Source organism: Enhydra lutris, unplaced genomic scaffold (assembly GCF_002288905.1).
Source record: "Enhydra lutris kenyoni isolate GAN:26980312 unplaced genomic scaffold, ASM228890v2 scaffoldscaffold13, whole genome shotgun sequence".
In the NCBI taxonomy this organism is placed as follows: Eukaryota; Metazoa; Chordata; class Mammalia; order Carnivora; family Mustelidae; genus Enhydra; species Enhydra lutris.
The window spans coordinates 55,649,671-55,673,098 of NW_019154097.1; the positions used below are offsets into that span (position 1 = coordinate 55,649,671).

The 23,428-nt window shown below is 50.5% G+C and overlaps 1 protein-coding gene across 3 annotated transcripts in view; it reads right to left on the reverse strand.

Annotated features, from left to right (window-relative positions):
• Positions 1-22,181, reverse strand: part of LOC111145737 (Sad1 and UNC84 domain containing 1) — a 41,137-nt gene extending 18,956 nt beyond the window's left edge. Inside the window, exons 1-11 of one of the 3 annotated variants that reach the window (XM_022500903.1) lie at positions 22,150-22,171; positions 18,888-18,984; positions 11,873-12,061; positions 10,360-10,544; positions 8,695-8,721; positions 8,386-8,583; positions 3,131-3,328; positions 2,461-2,544; positions 2,103-2,213; positions 948-1,046; positions 390-483 (exon numbers count right to left, since the gene is read on the reverse strand). In XM_022500903.1, coding sequence (XP_022356611.1) covers positions 390-483; positions 948-1,046; positions 2,103-2,213; positions 2,461-2,544; positions 3,131-3,328; positions 8,386-8,583; positions 8,695-8,721; positions 10,360-10,544; positions 11,873-12,061; positions 18,888-18,964 — 1,262 coding nt within the window. In that variant the 5' untranslated portion in view covers positions 18,965-18,984; positions 22,150-22,171. Of the gene's footprint in view, positions 1-389; positions 484-947; positions 1,047-2,102; positions 2,214-2,460; positions 2,545-3,130; positions 3,329-8,380; positions 8,584-8,694; positions 8,722-10,359; positions 10,545-11,872; positions 12,062-18,887; positions 19,269-22,149 lie in introns of those variants that run through there. The other 2 variants (XM_022500902.1, XM_022500904.1) reach the window with 2 other exon arrangements.
• Between the last annotated feature and the right edge of the window lie 1,247 nt (positions 22,182-23,428).

The following is a 23,428-nucleotide window of genomic DNA, read 5'->3' on the forward strand; positions in this document are numbered from 1 at the left end:
GTAAAATATAAAGGGATATAAAAAAGACGTTAATATACCAAACTATAAAAACAATGTAAACATAAACCAAATCATTATTTTAAAAAAACAACAAATCAAATTATATCCTGCAATGAGCACAAAGTCAGCTCTTAAAAACACCAAGTTGAGGGGCGCCTGGGTGGCTCAGTGGGTTAAGCAACTGCCTTCGGCTCAGGTCATGATCCCGGGGTCCTGGGATCGAGCCCCACGTCGGGCTCTCTGCTCAGCGGAGAGCCTGCTTCCTCCTCTCTCTCTCTGCCTGCCTCTCTGCCTACTGTGAGCTCTCTCTGTCTGTCAAATAAATCTTTAAAAAAACAAAACAAAACAAAACAAAAACCACCAAGTTGATACGATATTGGTTTCCTTACCTTGTAAGAAGAAACACATTCAGCCAGGAAATCAAAGTAACAAACTGGTACCATCCAATCCCTAGCCACCAGAATATTCCAGAGGCTGCCTTCCCTGAAAGAGAAAACACCGAACATTCTAAAGACATGCTCTTTGGAAAATCAAACGCCTAAATGGACCGTTTTCGTGCAGTTCAAGCAAGAAGCACAAGGACATCCGCTAACAAATACAGCGTAAGTATGTGAAGACAAAGTTAGGGATGGCGCGTCCCGAGGGGGACATGAGCAGCACACAGAACGAGCTATGAACGAGGAAACCCCAAACCCATGCATTCTCCATGCCAGTTCAGCAGAGCAGCTGGACATCCACAGGACCCAACACAGCAGGGAAACGACGAGCGCTCATGCACCCAGAGCATGTATGTTAGCACATCTAAGGCAATGACATGTGTTAGATCAAGGAGCAAAACATGGGACCCTCAAATGAACCTTCCATTCGGCTACATCAATCATTAACTGTAGGTGTCTAACGGCCGAAGACTTGCCAAGAGTGCTGACAGAGAAAGCCAAAATAACCACCTGGAGCCACCACAGCCAACCAGAGGACCGACAACAGTGTCCTGGACACAGACCATCCCCAGCCGCCGATCCTTCGCAGCGTCTGCACCAGCAGGTGACCTGTGACAGATAACGTGTGCAAGAGGGGCACACTCAACACACACCAGAAAACCTACTCTCGTATGCATTTTACCAAAATTCTCTCAAATCAGTTCACAGTCTCTTCTCAGCAAGTCCACGCAAGACTGAAGTTCACTTAGGAAGTGGTGCTACATACGGAATGGCTGGTCACCTCTTCCCGCAAAAACAGATGCCCTGGGAGCATCCCCCGTGCCCCCCTCCCCCGCCCACATATTCACAGTTGGTGCCGACACAACTTGCAGAGAAAACCCTGCAGACACCAGCAGTTAGCTCCAGCTGACGGCAGGAGGGCTCACTGCCCTCAGACCATTCTAAAGACTTAACTTTTTCAGGAAAAAAGTATCTGGGGATTACAAATGGTAGCACCACTGGATGGCCTAATAAGACAGTAAACTTTGTCACATGTCACACATTACAGAAGGCAGAACACTGCTTATGAAACCCATTTTGGTTCGGTTTTTTAAGAGTAACTGCTGGAAGTCATACACTCCTCTAAGCATGTGTGTGCTGACTCCTGACCCTATACTTGATGTGAAAAGAAACACGGTTTAAAGGGATTCTTTTAATCCATCGTTTTGTTTTATTAGCAGTTAAGAGACCATTATTTTTGAAGCTCAACTTAAAAAAAACGGTCTAAAAAGGTGCCCTTTTGCAAGAAGCTTACAGGTATAAATCGGAAAACCTCTAACTTCACGTGTGCGCCTCCGTGTGGCAACGGCTCAGGACACAGCAGTCACCGGAGAGATGCTGTGTGTCCTGGCAACCAGGCATGGGACAAGCAGCTTCTTGTCAGACCAACTGCCCCATGGGAGGGCGACCAGCCTTTCGTGGCCTCTGATTCACCTCAAAGCAAGCTACTTGACATACATGTAACTTTTACTAAATACATTTACAAAAAAGCTTTTCAAGAATGACACCCTCTGTATTTTAAGCTCAAGTCAGTATTACAAGCACCTGATGGACCAATACAAAGAAGGAACTACAGCATTTGTGAAGAATATGATAAGAACAAAATAAAAAGGTGCAAATGACAACCTGCATAAGCAAAGATGTGCCAAATGGCCCCTGCTACCCTTTTTGGACTCGAGGACTGCGAGCGGACAGCTGTGTGCGTCTCAAGGAGTTCCTTCCTCTTACAGTCATCACCTGTGGGTGGTGGTGACAAGCAGTTAATTTGACAGATTACGATGCAAACCTGGTCCATCGGAACTGTGCACAACAATGTCAGTTTGAGAAAATTAGGAAATTACACACAAAAAGAAAACAATCTAAGCAAATGCAATCTGGAGGCTCCTGGCCCCTACAAGTGTGCACGAGCGAGGGGGTGCCCGGTCCGCATCGGCAGCCCCACACCGCCCCCGTGGGAGCCCCCGCACCGTGAAGCCATACTTACATAAGGACTCCCCTGTCACACTGAGGTGGCCGTCCTCTCTGAGAAGCCCTCCTACATGCACTGTCCCACAGTGACTGGAATGAGCTGCAACACACGCAAAACAGGCTCAGAGACCCTTATCCAGGTGGGGTTCTGACGCATCCTGGGCGCTGACAGGGCCACACGGTCCGAGAGGGCATGTGCCAGGCTGACGGCCGCCGGCTCCCGTGCACAGGTGAGGCATGGTGGGGCAGTGCAGGTGGCAGGCCAGGCTGCGGGCGGAGGGAGCTTCAAGCCCCACCTGGCCGAACAAGGCCCCACAGCCAATGCAACACTGAGACAGGCCCGCTTAGGAATGGCTACCAACAACTACATTCCAAATGCCACTCATAATAAATGGTTTCTACTTTAAAGAGGTAATAAGAATCAAAACTTGAGTACATTTAGTTTTTAAAAAAGGACTTTAAAAGTGCTGAAACACCATTCCCCTTTCAGAAAGTGGAACCAGTACAAGAGCATAGAAACCTCTACCAGCTCCTCACAGGAAGACCCCAGCAAAGCATCATGAGAATATCCGCATAAGAGCACGAGAGGAGAGACGTGGAGGAAGCACCACGCTGGGAAAGGAGTGTTTTTTCCACCTTGAAAGCATTATTAGGTGGAAAAAAGAGGAAAAAAATGATTTAAATACCTTTTGATTCATGGCTTTTTGATTTATAGCTTTTTGATTCACGTTCTTTTGATTCGTAACTTTTCAATTTGTAATTTTCTGATTCATAATTGAGCTTCATTAAAACCACTCGAAAAAGCTGGACTAAGAATGATGACAAGGATGACGAAGTGTTCTTGGCCAGCCACAAAATCCTATCCGTGTGGAAAGGGGCACCGCCTATTGAAAAACCGTGAACACAGTTATTTCTTCCCAAAAAGTCAACACTTCCTCCCCCTGAAAAGTCAGATAGCCAAATCATTCACTTTGGGCAAAACAGAACCAACTTTTCACACGTCCATCAGAGATGACAACCTGGGAGGAGCCATAAGGACACATGTCACCTCCTGACGGAGGCCGAGCTGCACAGCAGCCCCACACTGAGAGCCGCACGCCACGTCTTGGTCATAGGCGAGCCTGCACGGAAGAGCCTGTGTGAGGTGACTGCACCCCAATCCTGCTCACACACACTCCAAAGCCTAGATACCTGCTCACCACCTACCGACTGTCTTCTGTCACCTGACAGGAACGGACCCCCAGACATGTCCAGCAGCTTCAGGGACGTCTGCTAGAGCATCTATCTGCAACCAGCCATAAGCCTCTGCAAGGAGCAGGGCCATCACGGGACCCACTGTCCTCTGCTACCTGTCATTAGTGCCTGCGGCTTCAGAAGACACCATGGAATCCCTGACAACTTTTCCTCTGTTAACCTAAAATGGGTAAGGTGAGAGTCTACAAGTTACAGCTACTAGAATTTTTTATTCCATCAAGTGTAGACCCAGAAGCGCTTCTGAGACCTGTCCACATCCTCTCCTGGTTTGGGAAGCCCTGCATGAGGTCAGGACGTCTGGCGTGTGGCCAGCTGGAACCAGTGAAGTAGGGGTGGGAGGAATTTTAAAGAAATGAGTTTTTTCATGTTTCCTTTTTCAAATCGCCTACTTGGTAGCCACCGGCGATCAGAGCACCACACCGAAATGCCCGTGGAACAGCGGCGAGCCAACCCCGCCGGCAGCAACATCGCGACTGTCGCCCGCCGGCGATGCTCCGCGAACAAAGGAAACGCTTATGAAGAGGTGACCTGCAGTCCATCCCGCTGGTAATCACACACACTGCAATTCCATCTCTTACCCAAGGAGCTGACAAAATATGGGCAGCACAAGCACACAAAGAACCAGCGGAGCACACGGTGAGGATGTTCACGCTGCCGCGGGGCGGGAACACCGGGCTCCAGCTTCTGGGAAGCCAGCAGGAGTCCACTTAAAATGGAATCGCCAGGCACCCCTCTGAATGCTTCTGGAAACTGTGTTCCCTGGGTGTGTCCCTAGAGTGTATGTATTTGTGTATGTGGGCAAACCCTTCCCTAGGGTAGACAGACTGGCGAGAGAACGGCTGCGTTCATGCTCATGGACCCACTTGAGCCGTATGGTTTGAGTCCTCAGCCTTTCGAGGTTTGGGTGAAATGCAGCCATGATAGGATGTGAATTTCTGGCGCCCATCCAGAAGGCTTTTTAAAAGACTTGGAAGTCTTCCTTGGGACATCCAGCAGTGCTCTACAGGAGAGCTCCTGCGAAGCATGAAAAGCTGGACCCTCGGGGCCTTCCCAGTCCTCATAGGGAGGCACCCAGGAAATGAGAAATGGAAAAAACAGTCCTCCGTGTCCTCTGTCTTGCCTGTGGCAGGTCTGAACTTACACCTTCCGTTGGCTGTAGCTTAGAAAGGAGAGAGGCTACGGCTTTGACATGATTTTTTTTGATGAAAAATCGTCATTCGTCTTGGTGGCTTAGAGCCACATGTGGCTCATGGAACCAGCCTCAGGCTTTGGAATAATCAGGACTCGTGCCCATCTCCTTTGGGCGCACGGAGGAGCCCAGTGTTCCCATCCCACCGGGCGCAGCTGCAGCTGGAGCCGGCGGGCTGCCTGGACATGGCTGTGGGCTTGGGGAGGCAGCTGCGCATGCGCTCTTCCTGTGCCAGGCAGCCCCGACGGCCCTGCTCTCCCAAAGAAACTGTAGCCAGCAGTTAAGGAATCCGCGAATCCGCGAATCTTTAATGGCATTCAAACAGAAAGAATGTGAATGTCCATCTAAACAGACACTGATTAAATACACTCTGATACAACCATAAAGGCAGTGTTAGGTAAGCATCGGAAAGAATCAAACCCACCCACGGCGCCTGGGTGGCTCAGTGGGTTAAGCCTCTGCCTTCAGCTCAGGTCATGATCTCAGGTCCTGGGATAGAGCCTTAAATCAGGCTCCCTGCTGAGCTTCCCCCCTCTCTCTGCCTGCCTCTCTGCCTACTTATGATCTCTGCCAAATAAATAAATAAAATTAAAAAAAAAAAAAAAAGAAGTCCATCTGAACGGGCACAGAATACAAAGCTGCAAAGTCATATCCACACCATGCTAGCATGTAGGATATGACATTACAGAAATATATGACATATTTCTATAAGTGCACAAAAGCAAAATGGAGGGGTAGTCGCACATTGTGAATGTACTAAAAATGCCAGTGAATAATATACTTTAAGATGCTTAACAGCTAATTTTATGCTAGGTGCATTTTACGTCATTTTAAGAAGCAGAAGAATTCGCTGTGATCTCCTACTCTTAGCTCCAGTTCCCTCTAGAAGGGAGACCAGACAGGGATGGAGGAAGGACAAAGGGAAGGAACCTCTTCTACCTGTACCATTCCAAGACTATACAACCAGAACAATAAGTAAAAACAAAAACGGAGACAGAAGATGTGTCGGGTATTAATAATTCATGCTCGAGAAGACTTGTATGTATTTTCAGTAACTGCAATAACGTGACAATTCACGCAGTATGGTCTCCACAGGCAACGGGGGAAAGCTGGCTGGACCCAGCCTCCCCTCTGGGTGGTAAGTTACAGACAACTTTAATTTTCTTCCTTGCCCATGTCTGGGATTTCCAAATGGTCTTTGATAAATGCTTTACCCAAATAATTAGGAACAGAGGTTTTTAAATTAGTGCTGATTGTAATCATTATTATAATTTAAAACAGCAAGGAAGGGGATAAGCACAGAGGCCCAAAGTAGATAAAAATATAGCTTGTTTTCCCCTCAAGAACATTCAAGACAGGGGGTGCCTGGGTGGCTCAGTTGTTAAGCATCTGCCTTCCGCTCAGATCATGATCCCAGGGTCCTGGGATCAAGCCTCACGTTGGGCTCCCTGCTCGGTAGGAATCCTGCTTCTCTCTCACTCTCCCCCTGCTTGTGTTCCCTCTATCACTCTCTTTCTCTGTCAAATAAATAAAACAAAATCTTCAAAAAAAAAAAAAAATCAAGACCAATTCAAGCAAAAAAGTACAAGGGACTTCCAGAGACTACTCCCAAAACCACACCTGGCCCATTGCATCTGAGCTGAGCTCAGACCGTCAACGCCCACCACAGCCTCAGGATGAAGACAGCTGGCTGTTGGCAAGAAACAGAGGTGACCTCTACCAGATGCGAGCGAGAGGCTGCAGGAAAGCAGGGAGTATTTCTACACATGCTCACTTGAGCAGATATCGCATGAGGTTATGGTTGGTGGAACATGCTTTTACTATCTTCCTCTTGGTCATGCTTCAAAACACAGCCTCCATAAAGCCAGACACACAGTATGTTTGACAGCTGCATACAGTGCAGTTGGGTGCCGGGCCTGGCTCCCGGGCTCCACCCAGATGGTTAGCCCTCAGGAGGTGGCATGGTGCCTCGGGGGGAGCACCCTGGAGGCCTGACATCTGGCTCCAGGCTCCAGCTCCATCACTTACCAGTGAGCTTCTTAAGCCAGCTAAAGCCCAGTGTGCCGGTATAGAAGATACGGAGAGCAACAGGACTGCAGGGCTGGGGCACAGGCCAGGGAAAGCCGGAGAGGGCTCTGCAATGATGGCCACCACAATCCAAAAGGTGCGAGGAACGAATTCCTCAGACCAACTCTGCCCCCTCCATTTCCCGCCTCCCTGTTTTGATCTATTAATGCCAACAGTGTCAATAACCCAAAGTAGAAGAACCAGAAACCTGAGCCACAAGGATGAGACACTAAGATGGAAATAGCTTTTAGTCCTGGTACCATCCTGCATGACATCGAAATAGTCATCTGAAAAACACTGAATGCCCTTCATGTGGAGGACACAGCCAGGAACACAGTGACAGACGACAGGTCCGCCCTTTTGGATCCCTGCCCACCTGACTATGCCCTTGAGCCTGACCAAGCAGACCGGCTTAAACAGATGGGGGGCTGAAGACAAGGCAACCAGGGCTCCCTGGCTTTTCCATGATCACAAGGCAGGGAGACATGGACAGGCGTGAGTGCCCAAGGCAGCAGGTATGTCTTGGTCGAGCAACAGAACCTGGACAGGGATCTGCTGCTATGCTCTCCCCAGGGACCCAGGCAAAGAGGAGAGGCAAAGAGCACCCGGCCCAGGGGGACGGCCTGCAGGCCTGCCTAGAAAAGCTGTGGCAGCCCCAGTGGATCCGGAGCCACTTCCGAGGTCCTCTCTGTTCAAGCAAGTACAGCCAGGCCTTGAAGCCCACCGCGGCTAGTGAACGGGCCACGGGCACACAGGCCACAGGCACATGAGGACTCCCCACGATAGCATCACACACTCCTGAGGAACCCTGAGCTCACAGACTTTTATGTAACCACAGAGACCACATGCTCCTCATGTCATGGGCGTGAACCACCACCAAGCTGTTCCTCCCACTCACGGGAGCATCCATGACCCCGTGGGAAAACAAAGTAGCCACACACTGCCACCAGGATTCCCTGAAGGAGAGTCTGCCTCTGTTCACCCGAAGCTCAAATTCACAGAATTTCAGACACTCCAGGCACAAAACTATGAACAAAAAAATTTAAATTCAAAGAGGATAGATAAACTGGAAGAAAGTTCATTTTTGGTCTATTTCTTAAATTTTTATCAGACAGGGACGCCTGGGTGGCTCAGTCGGTTGAGTAGCTGCCTTTGGCTCAGGTCATGATCCCCGGGTCCGGCGATGGAGTCCCACATCGGGATCCTTGCTTGGCAGGGAGCCTGCTTCTCTCTCTCCCTCTGCCTGCCACCCTGCCTGCTTGTGCGCGCGCGCTCTCTCTCTCAAATGAAATAAAATCTTAAAAAAATTGTTATCAGACAATTTTGAGTTCAAGCAATGACGGGAAACAGTAAAGATGTCAAGAGCCCTATAAAACCAAGTTTATAAAAAAAAAAAAGTAGAAATGTTTGGACATGAAATCTTTTTCTAACCTTTCAAAGAGACAGACTCTTGTTTCTGACTCATGTTCCTCGAGTACAGCCTCGGCGACGCCCCATGGGGGGCCGAGTGCACAGTGAGCGTGTCCTTGCGCTCGGACAGCAGGAGGCAGTCACTGCACGTGTAGCCGTTGCTTCTGGTGCCTTCTGCTGCCAGGTCCCCGTTTCCCTGAGTGGCAGCTTTATTTCCACCTAAAGTTCACAAAAAAGTAGAGGAAACCAGTGTTATCACCATCTGGAGACACCTAAAAAAGAAACTTCCATCTTGAAAAGTGGGTAGAAAAAAAGGACTAAAATAGTTACCTTTAAGATCTCCATCGTCGTCAAGACCTAAAACACACACACACACGTATGTTTGCTTATGAGCTCCAATTATCACAACAAAGCCCAAATACACAAAAAGTAAAAGTTACAATGATTAATACTCAGCATGTTGGAAACAGTCAAGATTTATTTCCTGAAACGCCTGCAACTAATAGAAACTCCTTGAGATATATATAGGCACCATCTTCTGATTCAAGATAAAAGCACATCTCCAGAAAGATCGCCTTCACACACCTCCACACATATACACGCCTGTGCTCACATGCACCTACATACACCGGCAAGCACATGCACATCCAGCTGCACACACACACTTGCACAGGCACACACCTGCACCTGCACATGGCCCCCTGCTGCACAGGTACACACACCTGTGCTCACAAAAAACTCACCTGTGCTCACAAAAAACTCACCCGCACAGGCACTCGCACACACCTGTGTTCACAGGCACCTGCACACAGACACTTGCACACGCACAAGCACCTACACACATCTGCGCTCACATGCACCTACACACACACACCCCTGCACAAGACACTTGCACATGTACCTGCACACACATACCTGCAAAGGCCACTTGTACATGCCTGTGCTCATGCACACGTATACACACACCTGCACAGGCACTTGCACACACACGCATGTACCTACACACAACTATGCTCACATTCACACACCAGTGCTCACATACACCTGCACACACACCCACACACCTGTGCTCACACAAACACACACCTGCACAGGCACATGCACACACACACACGTGTACCTGCAGGCACCTGCACACACACACACGTGTACCTGCAGACACCTGCACTCACGCACCTGCACAAAGACACACACCTGCACAGGCACATGCACCTGCACACAGACACATACCTGCACACAGGCACTTGCACACCCGCACACACACCTGCACAGACACACATGCACCTGCACACACCTGCGCTCACACGCACCTGCGCACACACACCTGCACAGGCACTTGCACACACACACACCTGGAGAGGGGACACGAAGACAAGACCCGGGTATGGAGAGGCAGAAGCCCCACCAGCACCCTCTGCTTCTGGCGTCGCCTGGGACCCTGGCTAGCCGAGCCAAACGGAGCAAGCAGCCATCCCAAGGCTGCCCCGGATCAGCACACAAAATTCTGGGAGCTGATCTGCATCTTCCGGTCTTCTCAAGGGGGCCGACCAAAACATGGAGATGACCAAGCAAGCCGGTGCATATCCTGTGGCTGCCACCCAACCCACGGCAAGGACGGAGTCATAGCCGCTGCCTCAGATAAGAAGGCTCATGAGCCACACTGCTTCCTACAGTCAATTCGTCCATGTGGGGTGCTTCCTAATGACAAAAATACCGTCTGCCTTGCTGCTGAGAGCTGTCTGGAACCTGACGTTCACAGGTGAATTTTTGTAACAACCGTGCTCCCCCCTCTTATGGAAACAGCACGCCCAGAAAGCGGTTACCAGATTACGTCCTAACCACTTCCGGTTCACATCGCCAGGGAGTGTGCGCGAGCACAACCAGCAGAAGCAGCCGGGGTTTATAACACACTGCCTACATTCTGCACTTGAGTCTGGAGGAAAGTTTGGGCCTTCCTGCTGTTTCTCCCACCCTGTTAAGGGGCAGATGACTCACCCCAGAAGTGGTCCACTTTGGTCTGTTCACGGATCAGAGACTCGTCCAGCACGGGAGGCCGCAGGCAGGCCGCCCCTGACAGCGTGCTAGCACCACTCTGGCCTGCAGCACAGGACACAGCCTTCCTCGAGCTATGGTTTATACTAAGAGCTGGCTTGCTTGTACTCCTGCGCTGTTTTACTGTTCTAAGAAGAAAAGAATAAAAGGAACAAGTTTATAGACTTCTTTCCTACGGTAAATACAAAAGAATTCTATTTTACCAATACAAAATCTCTAAAAACAAATACAGTATTTTTAAGACCATTTTCTTCTGTCTTCTCTGCTGTAATGAAACGCCCATTGATCTAACACAGGAATCCTGAAGCTGGGGTCAGAGCAGCTTCTAAAATTGTACACACAAGACAGTTTTCAGATTATTTTGGGCCTCATGACCCAAAAGTAGTTAAAATTTAAAATAATCTAATAAAAAGAAGTTAAAATAAAAATTATGATTTATAAATTTAACTCCTCCCCTTTCCAGAATAAGCATGTGCACACAGATACCCCGCTTAATTTCTCATTCACTGGTAAAGATGGAACGGCATTAAGGACAGCAAGGAAAGGCTGCAACCTCATTTTGTGTACCCGTATTCAGCATAGACAAAAAAACCGCTGAAGACAAACTTCATGAATGTCGGCACCAGGCTGGACAAGACGACTCTGTCCTCGAGGGAGTGAGCCAGGACACAGCCACGTGCTCTTAACCTGAGTATGCCGTGCCTGGATACCGCCTACGGCCTTGCCCTGGGGCAGACAATAGCCTCGCTAGGGCGCCCACAGGGAGTCATTGGGGCCCTCCAGCACATGTCCTGAGTCCGCGGAGGTGCAGTCCCATTCTCCTGCGCTCTGCGTAACCCACGGTGAGTGTGCGGCACACACGGCCTCGACTGCCAGTGCCCAGCCCGGCTGCAAGCTGGCCTTCCACCACCGTCTTCACCGGAACTGCCCCAGTCTGAGCGTAAGACGACCATTCAGACGGGAAACTCATCATTCTTACATGAGCAACAGAACATTATCTTGAAATGGCACGAAGACTTTGCACACTGCGTCTTCCTGGGTATGCACGTGTGACGGGCACACGGAGAGCTCAGAAATCAAGTGGACGCAATCACGATCAGAGGTGAACAGCTAAGCCTCATGGATGCGTCTATTAGGTCACACAGATTTCAATCAACAGACCAAGTGTTAACGATGCAGAGCTCAGCGCCACCCAACCGTCTGGTAAGGCAAGCCCCCGTGTAGGATGCTGGAGGCCGGCTGTCGGTGCAAAGAGCCCGTGAACCAGCAACCTTAGCCTGCACAAGCACCAGACAAGCCACACTGTCCCGAAGAAGGGCTACGACTTCAGGCCTGAGTGTGCATGTACACACACAAAGCCTTAGACACAAGAGTGTGGTTTCATGGACCGGAAAGCTTGCTCACTCGGCTTGCACAGCGTTCAAGCATGTCATGGGACACGGGAAGCAGCGCTCACCTGGCCACACGGTCCTTCAGGGACACAGCGCTGTTGGTGCAGAAGTGAGCATCCCCAGCCTGGCCATCCTCCACGGCACACGTGGTGGTGACCAGCCGCAGACTACGGCGGGACATTCTTGGAGAATCGAACACGGGGTCCAGTCTGTGCTCAGCCTCGAAAGCCAGCGCATCAGAAGAGTAGCTTGAACTAGAAGGAAAAACATGGTCAGAGATGAAGAATGCAGACAGCCACTTTTGAAACATCCTCACCAAAGAGTGAACACAACGGGTACCGATCTAGTGCAGATTCTAAAAATAGTCATTTCACTGTGTGACGACCTTTCTACAAAGCAGAAGTCACCCAAATCGGGGGACAACTAATGCTCACCACAGACATGCTCTGGCCACAGCACCTATGGGATCGAGGCCCCAAACATGCAAATATTTCAGTCTAGAGCTAACCCTAACCTGTGTGAGGACGTGCTCACGAGAACCTCCACCTGGAACTACGTCAACATCCTTAAAGAGTCAGAATGCATTTATTAGCAGACTCTATGTCTGCCAGAGCAGTTAAGAACATGGTGACCACAGGACCGCTAACCCCACAGGGAGAAAACCAGGAGAATGCTATGCAGTACGCGACACTAGTTTGTGTCTAACTCACCAGAAAGCCAGACACAAGCTGGTCACAAAGTCACTTCAATACCCCTGCACGTAATCATCTCCAACTAAAAGATGCATACTTTTGTGCTGTTAGAAAGTTCTTGCAAATTTAGATGCCTTAACTAAGCATCTATCCTGTGCCTTCCCTGGGAAGGGAAGTGTACTTCCTGATCTGCCCAGACCATCCTGCTGATGACTGCGAGGTCCCCGCCAGTGAGCACCCCACACTTACAGCTGGAGATGAGCCACGCTCGGCAGGGACGGTGCCGTGAGCAGAGGAGCGTGGGCTGAGGGTTTCCTGGCCAAAGAGGGCAGCAAAGCGGGCAAGAGACAAACTTGGAGGCTGAGGAGGGGCTGCCTACCCCGCTGGAGGGGGGCCCCTGTCCTGCAGGCCTGTTTACCCACAGGGAGGCATCCAGGAAGCAGCAGGACAACAGCCCCGCTCAGGAGAGCAGGCTGGGCTGAGCGTCTAGAAACCAGCAGAAACCATGAGGCTCTCAAGCAAAGGAAGCAAGCTAAGGACAAGTTTGCCTTATATTTTATATTATATGAAAGTATTTTCAGAATCACGTTCACCATAAATATATTAGATCTGAAACTAAAAACTTTTCAAGCAAACCAGGAGTAAGTAAACACCAGCTGCTCCCACCTGCCACGTGCACTGAGGGGTCTCAAACAGCCTCAGGAAGAGCCCCCTTCCTCACTCTTGCCAGAGGCTGGGGCAGGGGCTCAGACATACCATAGTCACCCACGCTGAGCACATGGCAAGGACAGAAGCAGAACTCGAGTATAATCTAAAGTATGGGTTATACTCTTCTTCCAAAAATATTTTATACAAGTACAATCTTAGTTTAAGAAAATTCTCTTCTTTCCAGTCAGAATTTACTGTGTAACTCTGGACCAGTCCCCTCCCCCAGCACACTCTTCCTCTTCATCTAAGGACAGCCATTTATGAAAAACCTGAACATCAGAAGACAATGATATCCAAGTCCATCCACCTCTGTCCAAGCCCCAAAACAGGTGTGACTCTGGCCACTCTAGACCAACACGGAATTAGGTAGGTGAGTGAGCTAACAGGATGCAGCCCAGCCCATGGGCTCTGGAGGCCCCAGCCTGAGACACTGCTGTCTAGTCGGGGGCCCAGGATTCCAACACAGAACCTGGAATGCCTTGGCCATCAAAAGAGTGTTCTAAACCCTGTCAGTGTGATTGGAAGGGCCTGGAAGAAGCAAATACAGGAGTGTTACAACAGCAGACAACTGGGAACTGTCCACCAGCAGGGGAACAGTTAAATTAATCAGGATACATCTGCCTAAATTCTGTAACATGATCATGAGAGATCTGTACATACTGTTAAACAGAAAAGGAAAAGATGCTAGTATCATCCTATTTACGTTACAACAAACTATTAAAACAAAAGCACACGGGACATTTACTTGGTGGATCGCGCCACGCTGATCTCCAGGTCGTGAGTTCAAGCCCCACACTGGGCCTAGAGCCTACTTAAAACAAAAAACAAAAAAGAGAGGGATCCCTGGGTGGCTCAGTCAGTTGGGCAACTGCCTCTGACTCAGGTCGTGCTGGTCCTGGGATCCAGTCCTGCCTCACACTCCTTGCTCAGTGGGGAATCTGCCTCTCCCTCTCCCTCTGCTCCTCCCCCAAATCATGAGTGCACACACACTTTCTCTCCCAAATAAATAAAAATCTTAAAAAAAAAAAAAAGAATGATCTATCCCCTTAAAAAAACCAGAAGCCCACATTCGTATACACACACAGGTAGGGAAAGGCACAGAAGAGAGCGGGAAGGCGCCTCCAAACTGCTCACAGTGGTTACCTTTGGAGCAGAAAGCAGATGGGGCCTCAGGCCCTTTCAGTCTGAGGTGGACACACTGAATTCCAAAGCAGGAGGGCTCAGAGGGAGGGAGGAGGGAGGGAGGGAGCAGCCATTCCAGGTTCTGAGTCTGGACCCCCCTGTGGGGCCACCTTTCCCCGGAGACAGGGCTAACACAGGCCACTTGGTCTGGGTCTCCGTGCTTACATGGTGCCTTCTGGATGCACGCCAGGGCTGTGGTCCCAGGGCCACACCAGCCAGGAGTGCCCTTCTACCCTAGGCTGGGATCCCAACCATTATTCCTACAAGATTCCTGCAGGCCGACGGGCCCAGAACTGGGCAGAAAGGTGCAAACATCTGCAGGAGATGTGAGCTACCAGGCACCCAGCCCAGCCAGCCCCTCAGCCAGCGTCATGTCACAGCCCATTATTATAACTAGTATATACGAGAGACCCTGGAGATACTGACACACCTAATCCCTCAGAGCAGAGTGGAGTTTGGGTCCCTTATCAGTTAAATGTTCTTTTAGAAATGTCAGTTATTTAGATGCACTTCTAATTAAAAGACTAGAGAACAATGTGCCACAGGCGGAAGCCGCAAGCTGTAGAGGCCGGCCGGTGCCGGGCGGCTGGTGGTGCCGACCCCCTCCAGGGCTGTGCAGAGCTGCAACATCACCACAGGGCAGCTCGGCCGCTGGGCAGGGGGACGGCGCAGAGCAAGTCCCATACAGGAACCTGCCCCAACCCACATGGGTCCCAGTTCTTCTTCTCTATGTGAGCCCTGCGGCCGCCCCTGAGCCAACCATCCATCACCTGCCGTTTGGCATCTTTTGCTGCAAGGGTCCTTCAGCCTCACTTGGGTTCTGCCTGGGGATTACTGCCACAGCCCGCTGGCCTCTTGGTCCCAGCAGTGGGGACCCCGGGACCAACCCAGCTGTGCCCCTATATCAGACAGCTGCCAACCCCTGGGAACCACAGCAGTGTTCTCCCGCCTCACCCCACCTCTGGCTCTAGGGTGCGGAAGGGCTTGCCCCTCCTCCTCCCCAGGAAATCAGCCCCCTCTCAGGCGGAGCCTATGGAATGACCCCCATTCCTGTGGCCCTTTCCTCTTCCTTCCCCGCAACAGCAGACGCGCCATTCCAACAGCCATCTGTGCGCTCCGGGTGAGCTTTCTCTGTCTGGTGCCTCTTCCCTCCCCTGCAACCTCTGTGTGGCCCCCAACCATCAGCATGTAGACACCCTCCCATCTGTGCCCACGGTGCCGGAAAAAACAAATGTCAACAGGGCCAGCCCTTTCTCCTCCTCTAACCAGCCACACTGGCTAAAAAGTTGTCTACACTCACTCGACGCATTTCACTCCAACTCCTGCCCCCGCTGCTGTGTTCAGGTTGTGTCTGTGCACAAACTCCCAGGAGGCTGCATTCTTGGGACCTGCCAGGCGGCCCTGTCCTCGGGACCCTCCTTGACACACTCTGGCCTCATGGCCTCTGAGGCAGAGACCATGGTAGCACAGGGTGGCAGTCAGACTGCTGCCTCCAGCATGGGCTGCCATCTGAGCGGGGTCTCCTTGTCTCTGCAGGGGCCGGGGGGCGGGCCTCTGAGAACCTCGGCCTCCTGCCTAAGTCAGTGTCCCCACAGCTGCATCCCCATCGTGTGTGGAGCTGGGGGCTCCTCAGGGACACCAAACCAGATGCCAGGCCCCCACTGCTAGGAAGGAAGGGTGTCGTCCTGCCAACGCACACACAAGCCCGGCACTGATCAAACCTCTGCGTCTAACCACCAGCTCACAGGAACACAGAGGAGAACCTCAGAGGCCAACACTCAGGGAAAATGCGAGAATCCTGCTGATTTAAAACAAAGATGAAGATCCGAGAAACTGAGCAGTGACTCTCCAGCGTGTTACAGAGGTACCAGGGGTTGTTTTAAATTATTGGGAGCCGGGGCGCCTGGGGGGCTCAGTCAGTGACGCGTCTGCCTTCAGCTCAGGTTATGGTCTCAGGGTCCTGGGATTAAGGCCCACATGGGGCTCTCTGCTCTCTGGGGAGCCTGCTTCTCCCTCTGCCCCTCCCCCTGCTTGTGTTCACTCTCCTTGTCAAATAAATAAAATCTTTCTTTTTTTTTAAGATTTTATTTATTTATTTGACAGGGAGAGAGATCACAAGTAGGCAGAGAGGCAGGCAGGGAGAGAGGGAAGCAGGCTCCCTGCTGAGCAGAAAGGCCGATGCGGGGTTCAATCCCAGGACCCTAGAACCATGATCCGAGCCGAAAGCAGAGGCTTTAACCCACTGAGCCACCCAGGCGCCCCCAAATAAATAAAATCTTTTAAAAAATAAGTAAAAATTTAAAAACTACTAGGAGCTTTTGGTGTGATATTAGTATTTTGGCTAGTTGTTTTTCAAGTATCAACTTTTAGAGATGTGCTTCGCAACACCCCACTGGAGAGGGAGGGAGGGGCCTGGTGCCAGAAGCGTGGAAACTGGGGGGAAGACAGAAGGGCTTATTCCTGCCCCCAGACTTTTACACTAATGGCAATCTCCACAGTAGAAAAATATTTTAATTAAGTAAGTGGAATGACCAGGATGCTGGCGGATCCTCCATGTGCACAACGGAGAGCACAATGAAGACATGCTGGACAGTTGTCGGCCAGGGATGCAGAGTCCCCAGCACTGAGGGAAGGACCCACCAAGGCGGCCAGGTGGCTGGGGACTATGGGGATCCCCAGCTTCAAGCAGAACTGGGTGACGGGGAGGTTTCAAAGGGGATACAGAGGCGCAAGTGGAAAGACAAGAGGCAAAAGTTATGCGTGTGAGCCTCAGCCTTGTGCTCCACCCCCCAATATCGGCTGCCCCCTCACCATTTACCCCCCTCACCCCAGCGACGGGGGCACAGCCCTACACGCCACACCAATGCCCAGATCAGAGCCTGCCACCCATTCTCTTGCCTACAACCCCGCCCCCGCCCCCAGTCCTACAGAGTCTCCTGCTGAGGGCTCTGCTCTCCCCACCCTCCCTTCCCCCATCTGCACCCTGGGGCCCACACAGTCCCGGGCTCTGAACACCCTTGCTCTGCCCAGCACTCCCCAGTGCCCTGGTCTCCGAGCAGCCCCGTCCCCTAACCTGCTACCCACCTTGCCAGCCTCAGCACCCTTCTGAGCCCAAGCCTGGTCATACCACTCCTGGCTTCAAACCTCTCCCTGGGGCCCACTGCCCTCAGACACAGTCCAAGCCCGAAGCCCAGCACAGGAACCACCCCTCTGCTTACTTCTCCTCTGCTCCCACGGCCCCCACCCACATGTCTACCTGAAGGGCGGGGGTGGGGGGGGGTGGGGGGTGGGAGGGATGGTGGTAGTGCTGAAACTCACAGGGTCACATCCCCAAGGGGAGACCTACACACGTGCATTTCTAAAAACCTGGGTGGCTCAGTGGGTTAAAGCCTCTGCCTTCAGCTCAGGTCATGATCCCAGGGTCCTGGGATCGAGCCACGCATGGGGCTTTCTGCTCAGCGGGGAGCCTGTTCCTCCTCTCTCTCTGCCTGCCTCTCTGCCTACTTGTGATCTCTGTCAAATAAATAAATAAAATCTTTAAAAAAATAAATAAATAAAATAAAAACCTGTATTTAAAACAGGTTCTAAAGACTAAAAATAAGTTGCCAGGAGTAATTATTTTTACACTCTACAATACAGAGTAAGGAATAGTTTTACTTGAGTCAGCCCACTCCCTTTGTTCTAAAGTATTTCAGGACTCTTGACAAAAACAGTCAAAGGGTGACATAATCTAAAACTATGAATTAAAAACTCAATTATCAAATGTGAAGTTTGACTAGCACAGTTAAAAAGTACCTTTGCTAAAATACCTTCCAGTTTTCTTACAGATTCTACTCTAGTTTTATCCTTTAGAAGATAAGCCACTGGAAAACTTTACAAAGGCATTTTCCTCCTTGCCTTGGAGGTCCCGCCCACTGCTGCGCTGTCTGGCACTAGGCCAAGCTGTGCACCGCTTCGGCCTCGTCTCCGTGACCCCTCCCACCCGGTGAACTAGCCAGGCCTCCCAGACGTCAGTGTCAGGTCAGGAACAGCACAGAATGCGGAGCCGCAGGCGGCGCTCCTCCTGAGACCTGGGGCTTCGTCACAATTCTGCTCCAGATACCTCCTCCTCTCAAAGGCAAATCACTTTCCAGGTTATTTCTGTTAATGTCAAATATCCCGCCATTAATACCAGTCGCAAAACCCTACCCATAACCACAAAGACTTACCCGGGAGACCAGGGAGACCACAGCCACTTGGGTGGGGTCTACAACAGGACATTGGCAATGACTCACCCTGAGTCACCAGAACGTTTGGTTTTCAAAACAACCTCACCATCTCCACGGTGGTTTAGCAGTCTCCTAAAGCCGCGGTACCATAGGAACTTGGCAGTTATTTTCCCTTTCAAAAGACAGCCTTTGGCTGCAAGTGGCAAGAAGCTCCCGTAGAGGAGACGGCCCTCCCTGGCATTCATGAGCGGGCGGTGACAGAGGACGAGGACGGATGCAAGCGCGCTCACCTGAGGGCATAGGTGTAGCCAGTGTTCTCGGGCACGCACTGAGGAGGGGTGTACATGTGAAGCCGAGAAAAATCCATGGTCACGGCCTCAAGTCATACTGCAGAAGTGGGGAAAAAGCAATGCAGGGTGTTAACAGGGTAGAAACACACAGACAAGTCCTGTCTGTTGCAGCCAACCCAGGGCACATACTTGGGGACCCAAACATCACCACCACAGTTTGAGTGAGACAAACTAACAGTCGTTGCTTTTATTGGCTAAGCAAAGGAGACAAAATTTTCTCATAGTTACAAGTCTCATAGTTACAAGTCTCATAGTTACAAGTTTAGTTCCCTAGAATGACACACCCACAGGAGTGAAAGGGAAAACCCTAGACTACTCACTCATAATTATGACAACTGGGGCACTTTCCAAAAACCAGGGAGTGATTCAGACCCTTTTTAAAATGTATTTTTAAATTCCTAAAGGTATCAAAATGTTCACATTCTCCTGCACTAAGTTTTCATTGTTATTAAATAAAATAGAACGGCCTCCTAATCCACGGTCAAGCACTCATTCTAGATGCCGTTTGCCCATGCACCGCCAAACAGGAAAACTGCAGGCTGAATGACCCATGAGCTGAAGGCATGGCTTACACTTTTATTTTTCCCCCAAAGAACACTGATTATCTTTTAATTAAAAAGGTTTGGGGCGATGCTTGGGTGGCTCAGTCCAATCGATCTCAGGGTTTTGAGCTCAAGCCACATTTGGCATAAAGACTACTTAACATTTAATCTTAAAAAAAATTTTTTTTAGGGCGCCTGGGTGGCACAGTTGGTTAACCGTCCGACTCTTCATTTTGGCTCAGGTTGTGAGATTGAGCCCCCAAGTCAGGCTCCCTGCTCAGGGTGAGGAGTCTGCTTAGGATTCCCTTCTCCCTCTCCCCAACCCATCTCTCCCCTCAAAGTGCACATGCACTCTCTCTAAAAATAAATAAATCTTTTTAAAAAGGGGAAAAGAAGGTTTGGGGGCGCCTGGTGGCCCAGTCATGAAGCCTCTGCCTTCAGCTCAGGTCATGATCCCAGGGTTCTGGGATTGAGCTTGCATCGGGCTCTCTGGTAGGCGGGGAGCCTGCTTCTCACTTTCCCACTCCCCCTGCCTGTGTTCCCTCTCTCACTCTCTCTCTCTCTTTCAAATAAATAAAATCTTAAAAAAAAAAAAAACAAAAAACAAATAAACAAAAAATGGTTTGCTGTGCCTGGGTGGCTCAGTTAAGTGTCCAACTCTTCGTACCAGCTCAGGTCTTGATCTCACATAAGTTCCAGCCCTATGTTGGGTTCCACGCTGGGTGTGGAGCCTACTTTAAAAAAGTAGTTTTGTTTTTCAGATTGTCATCTAAATTTCTTTGGAATGACTCAAACTTTCCTCTGGCTAAAAATATTCTCTCTCACACAATCTCTCACACGCACACACACACACACACACGCATGCACACACACCAAATTAAAAATAAGCAGGGGCGTCTGGGTGGCTCAGTCCGTTAAGCTTCTGCCTTCGGCTCAGGTCATGATCCCGGGGTCCTGGGATCGAGTTCTGCATCAAACTCCCTGTTCAGTGGGGAGTCTGCTTCTCCCTCTCCCCCTCCTCCCCACTCATGCTTTCTCTCTCTCAAATAAATAAAATCTCTTTAAAAAGAAAAAAAAAAAAACAAGTTAAAAAACACATGGTAGTGAAATGGTTCATAACCTATTACTGAAAAATCTACGGAACAAAAATTAAAAATAAAGACCAGCATGGACAAAAAATATTTATGTGTAAATGACTATTTTCTCGGAACTAAACCAAAAGTACTCTGATTCACACCATCTTCTTTGAAACAGTCCAAAAAAATTTTTTTTAAGTGGGCTCCACGCCCAGTGCAAAGCCCAACCCAGGGCTTGCACTCACAAGTCTGAGATCAAGACCAGAGGGGAGATGCCTGGCCAGATGCATAACTGAGCCACCTGGGGGCTCCACGGATGTTCTTTATGGAGTTAAACATAGAAATATTAACTACTAATTTCAACAAACACCACAAAACTCCTCATTTCCACACTCCTCAGTTCTTCTCAGAGACCCAGCCACCTGCCCGTGAAGCACCCTTCAACATGCGCTCCTCAGCCTTCCGTGGCACTCGAGTGCACACGCCAACGTCTCCGCACAGATCAACGCACTATGGCATTACCCGTGTGCTTGTCCACCTGCTCCCCTGCCTGATCCCCCCCAGGGCCTACTCCAGCCAACGCTCAAGTCCAGGCGCAGGGGCAGCAGGACAGCAGAACCAAGCGCATTCCTGCCACGTCCCCTCCCAGCAAGGTTCCCGGGCACGCCTGGCTCCCTGGCACCTGGCCTCGAGGACTGACCGATAGCCCCTCCTGGCCCAAGCTCCACCCCAGCCGCGTCACAAAGGCTCCTGACAACCGTGGGCTGAACACTCAACAGGCAGCCATGAAAGGCCCAGGAGGGGGACACTGTAAATGCCCCATATCTGTCCTCATTCTCCAGAGGTGACCATGGACTAGGTTCTTATTCCCTATTAGTTACCCACTGATTAACAGAACCCCAACTTCCCAACTTCATTCCCACTTAATATTCTCCAACACCTGCATTACCAACGTTATTAAACCCCAGCAAAAAGCTGTCCTAATCACTAATTTCTACCAACTGTGCTACAACTGGTGTCTGACACACCCTTCGTGACCACATCCCTGAAGTTTACAGAGGTCACCATTACAAACAACCAAGGGCAGAAGCCCCAAAGCCAATACTTGAGCATTCACTTCCAAGATCAGGACCAGGACACAGAGACATTAGAGCCTGCGGCTAAGGACAGGGCGGAGTCCTTGGATCTGGGCTCCGGTCCCAGCTCCACCCCTACTAGCAGACTGTGGAGGGGGGGCCCGGCTCTCCTGACAAGGCCACTGAGGACCCAGGAACTCCAGCCCGTGACTCAGCACAGAAGGGGAGCTCCAGAGCCTGAGGAAGCCCTGTGCAAAACCTCACATACTCATTTAAAAAGTTAACATTTATATGTTCTCACATTTTTAACCACCTGAAAGAGATTCTGGTTAGTTTCTAATGGTGTTTTCAGAAGCTAACAGGAGGTGTAAGACCAACTACAGCCCTATTTTTCAACCTGGTTCTTCCCATCAATGAGCCAGATGACAAGGCTGAATCATACCACCTCTAGCCAGGTTTCAGGTAGGCCTTACACCACAATTTAAAAATAAATTTAATTTTGGGGCACCTGGGTGGTTCAGTTGGTTGAGTGTCTGACTCCTGATCGCAGCTCGTGTCTTGATCTCAGGGTCATGAGTTCAAGCCCCGTTTTGGGTCTGGTTCTGGGCATGGAGCCTACTTAAAAAATAATTTCCTAAATAAATAAACTGAATTTCTTGTCACTAAAATAAATCCAACCAAAGAAGCAAGCACAGCCACTGGCTATCATGGGATCCCAGGAATGACAGGATTCCAGCAGCGACTGCATCAAAAACATAACGGGTGAGAACCGGGAGATACAGCAGACAGTGGCAGATTCCTGGTAAGATGGGCCAGGAGAGGAGACACGGACATAATAACATGCCCAGAGAGGACACCCTCCAGAGGACCAGTGCAGACAGACACCAGACTCTAGAAGGAACACTGGGCAGTGTGGCTCTGGAGGAAAGGAGGACAGGAGGGGACAGTGGAGGGGGTGCAGAGGGGACTGCGATAGGCACAGCTCAGCAGCTGCTATAGCCCAGGCCCAGTAAACACATGCCTACCTCTTCCAAGTAGTTCTGATTTCACTCCTCGGACCACATGAAGTGCATCCAGGTACAGAGCCACATGCAGAGCCTGACCCGTGGCCCAGGGGGGTGTTCTGGCCACGGCTTAGTCCACAGGACAGAAAAACCACTCCTCCCCTGGAGAAGCACTAGAGGACCAAACACCCACAGAGCAGAACTACAAAGAGGCGGGACCCAGAGTCTCCGAAGGGAGGGATGATGGGCTGCTCTCTTCCACGCTCACCGCAGCAGAGTTCCTGGATGTGACAGTGAACGGTCCTGGAATTTACCCGGTCCTTCTCTCCACTGACCCTGCTCTCTCCCATTTTCCCTCCCCCTGTCCCCTAACCCTAATACTTAAATCACTCTTCAGTTCCATGAAACGTGTGCATTAAATACAGAGAAGGAAAATGAAATAAGGTGGCAAGAAGGATGAAATGAAATCGTGTGTGCAAGGCAGTGCCTGGCACACAATGCTCAACAGTGAGCTGGAACATCTGGTAGAACGGAGTTATACAGCTGTGCTCTCAATCCTTTCAACATTGCTTTTCTTCTGAGTGAGCAACCCCTGAGATGGAGACTCATTCACTCCCAGGTCTAAAGGCAAAGACCATCAGCAGCGTGAACAGCTCCGACCGGGAGTCCACAGGTGGGAACGTCAGCCTGGGCCTGTCAGACGCATGCCAGAACTCCCAACAGCAAACGTGCAACTTGGGTTCCAGATCCACTGATAACTAAATGGGAGCACTAAGCAATTTC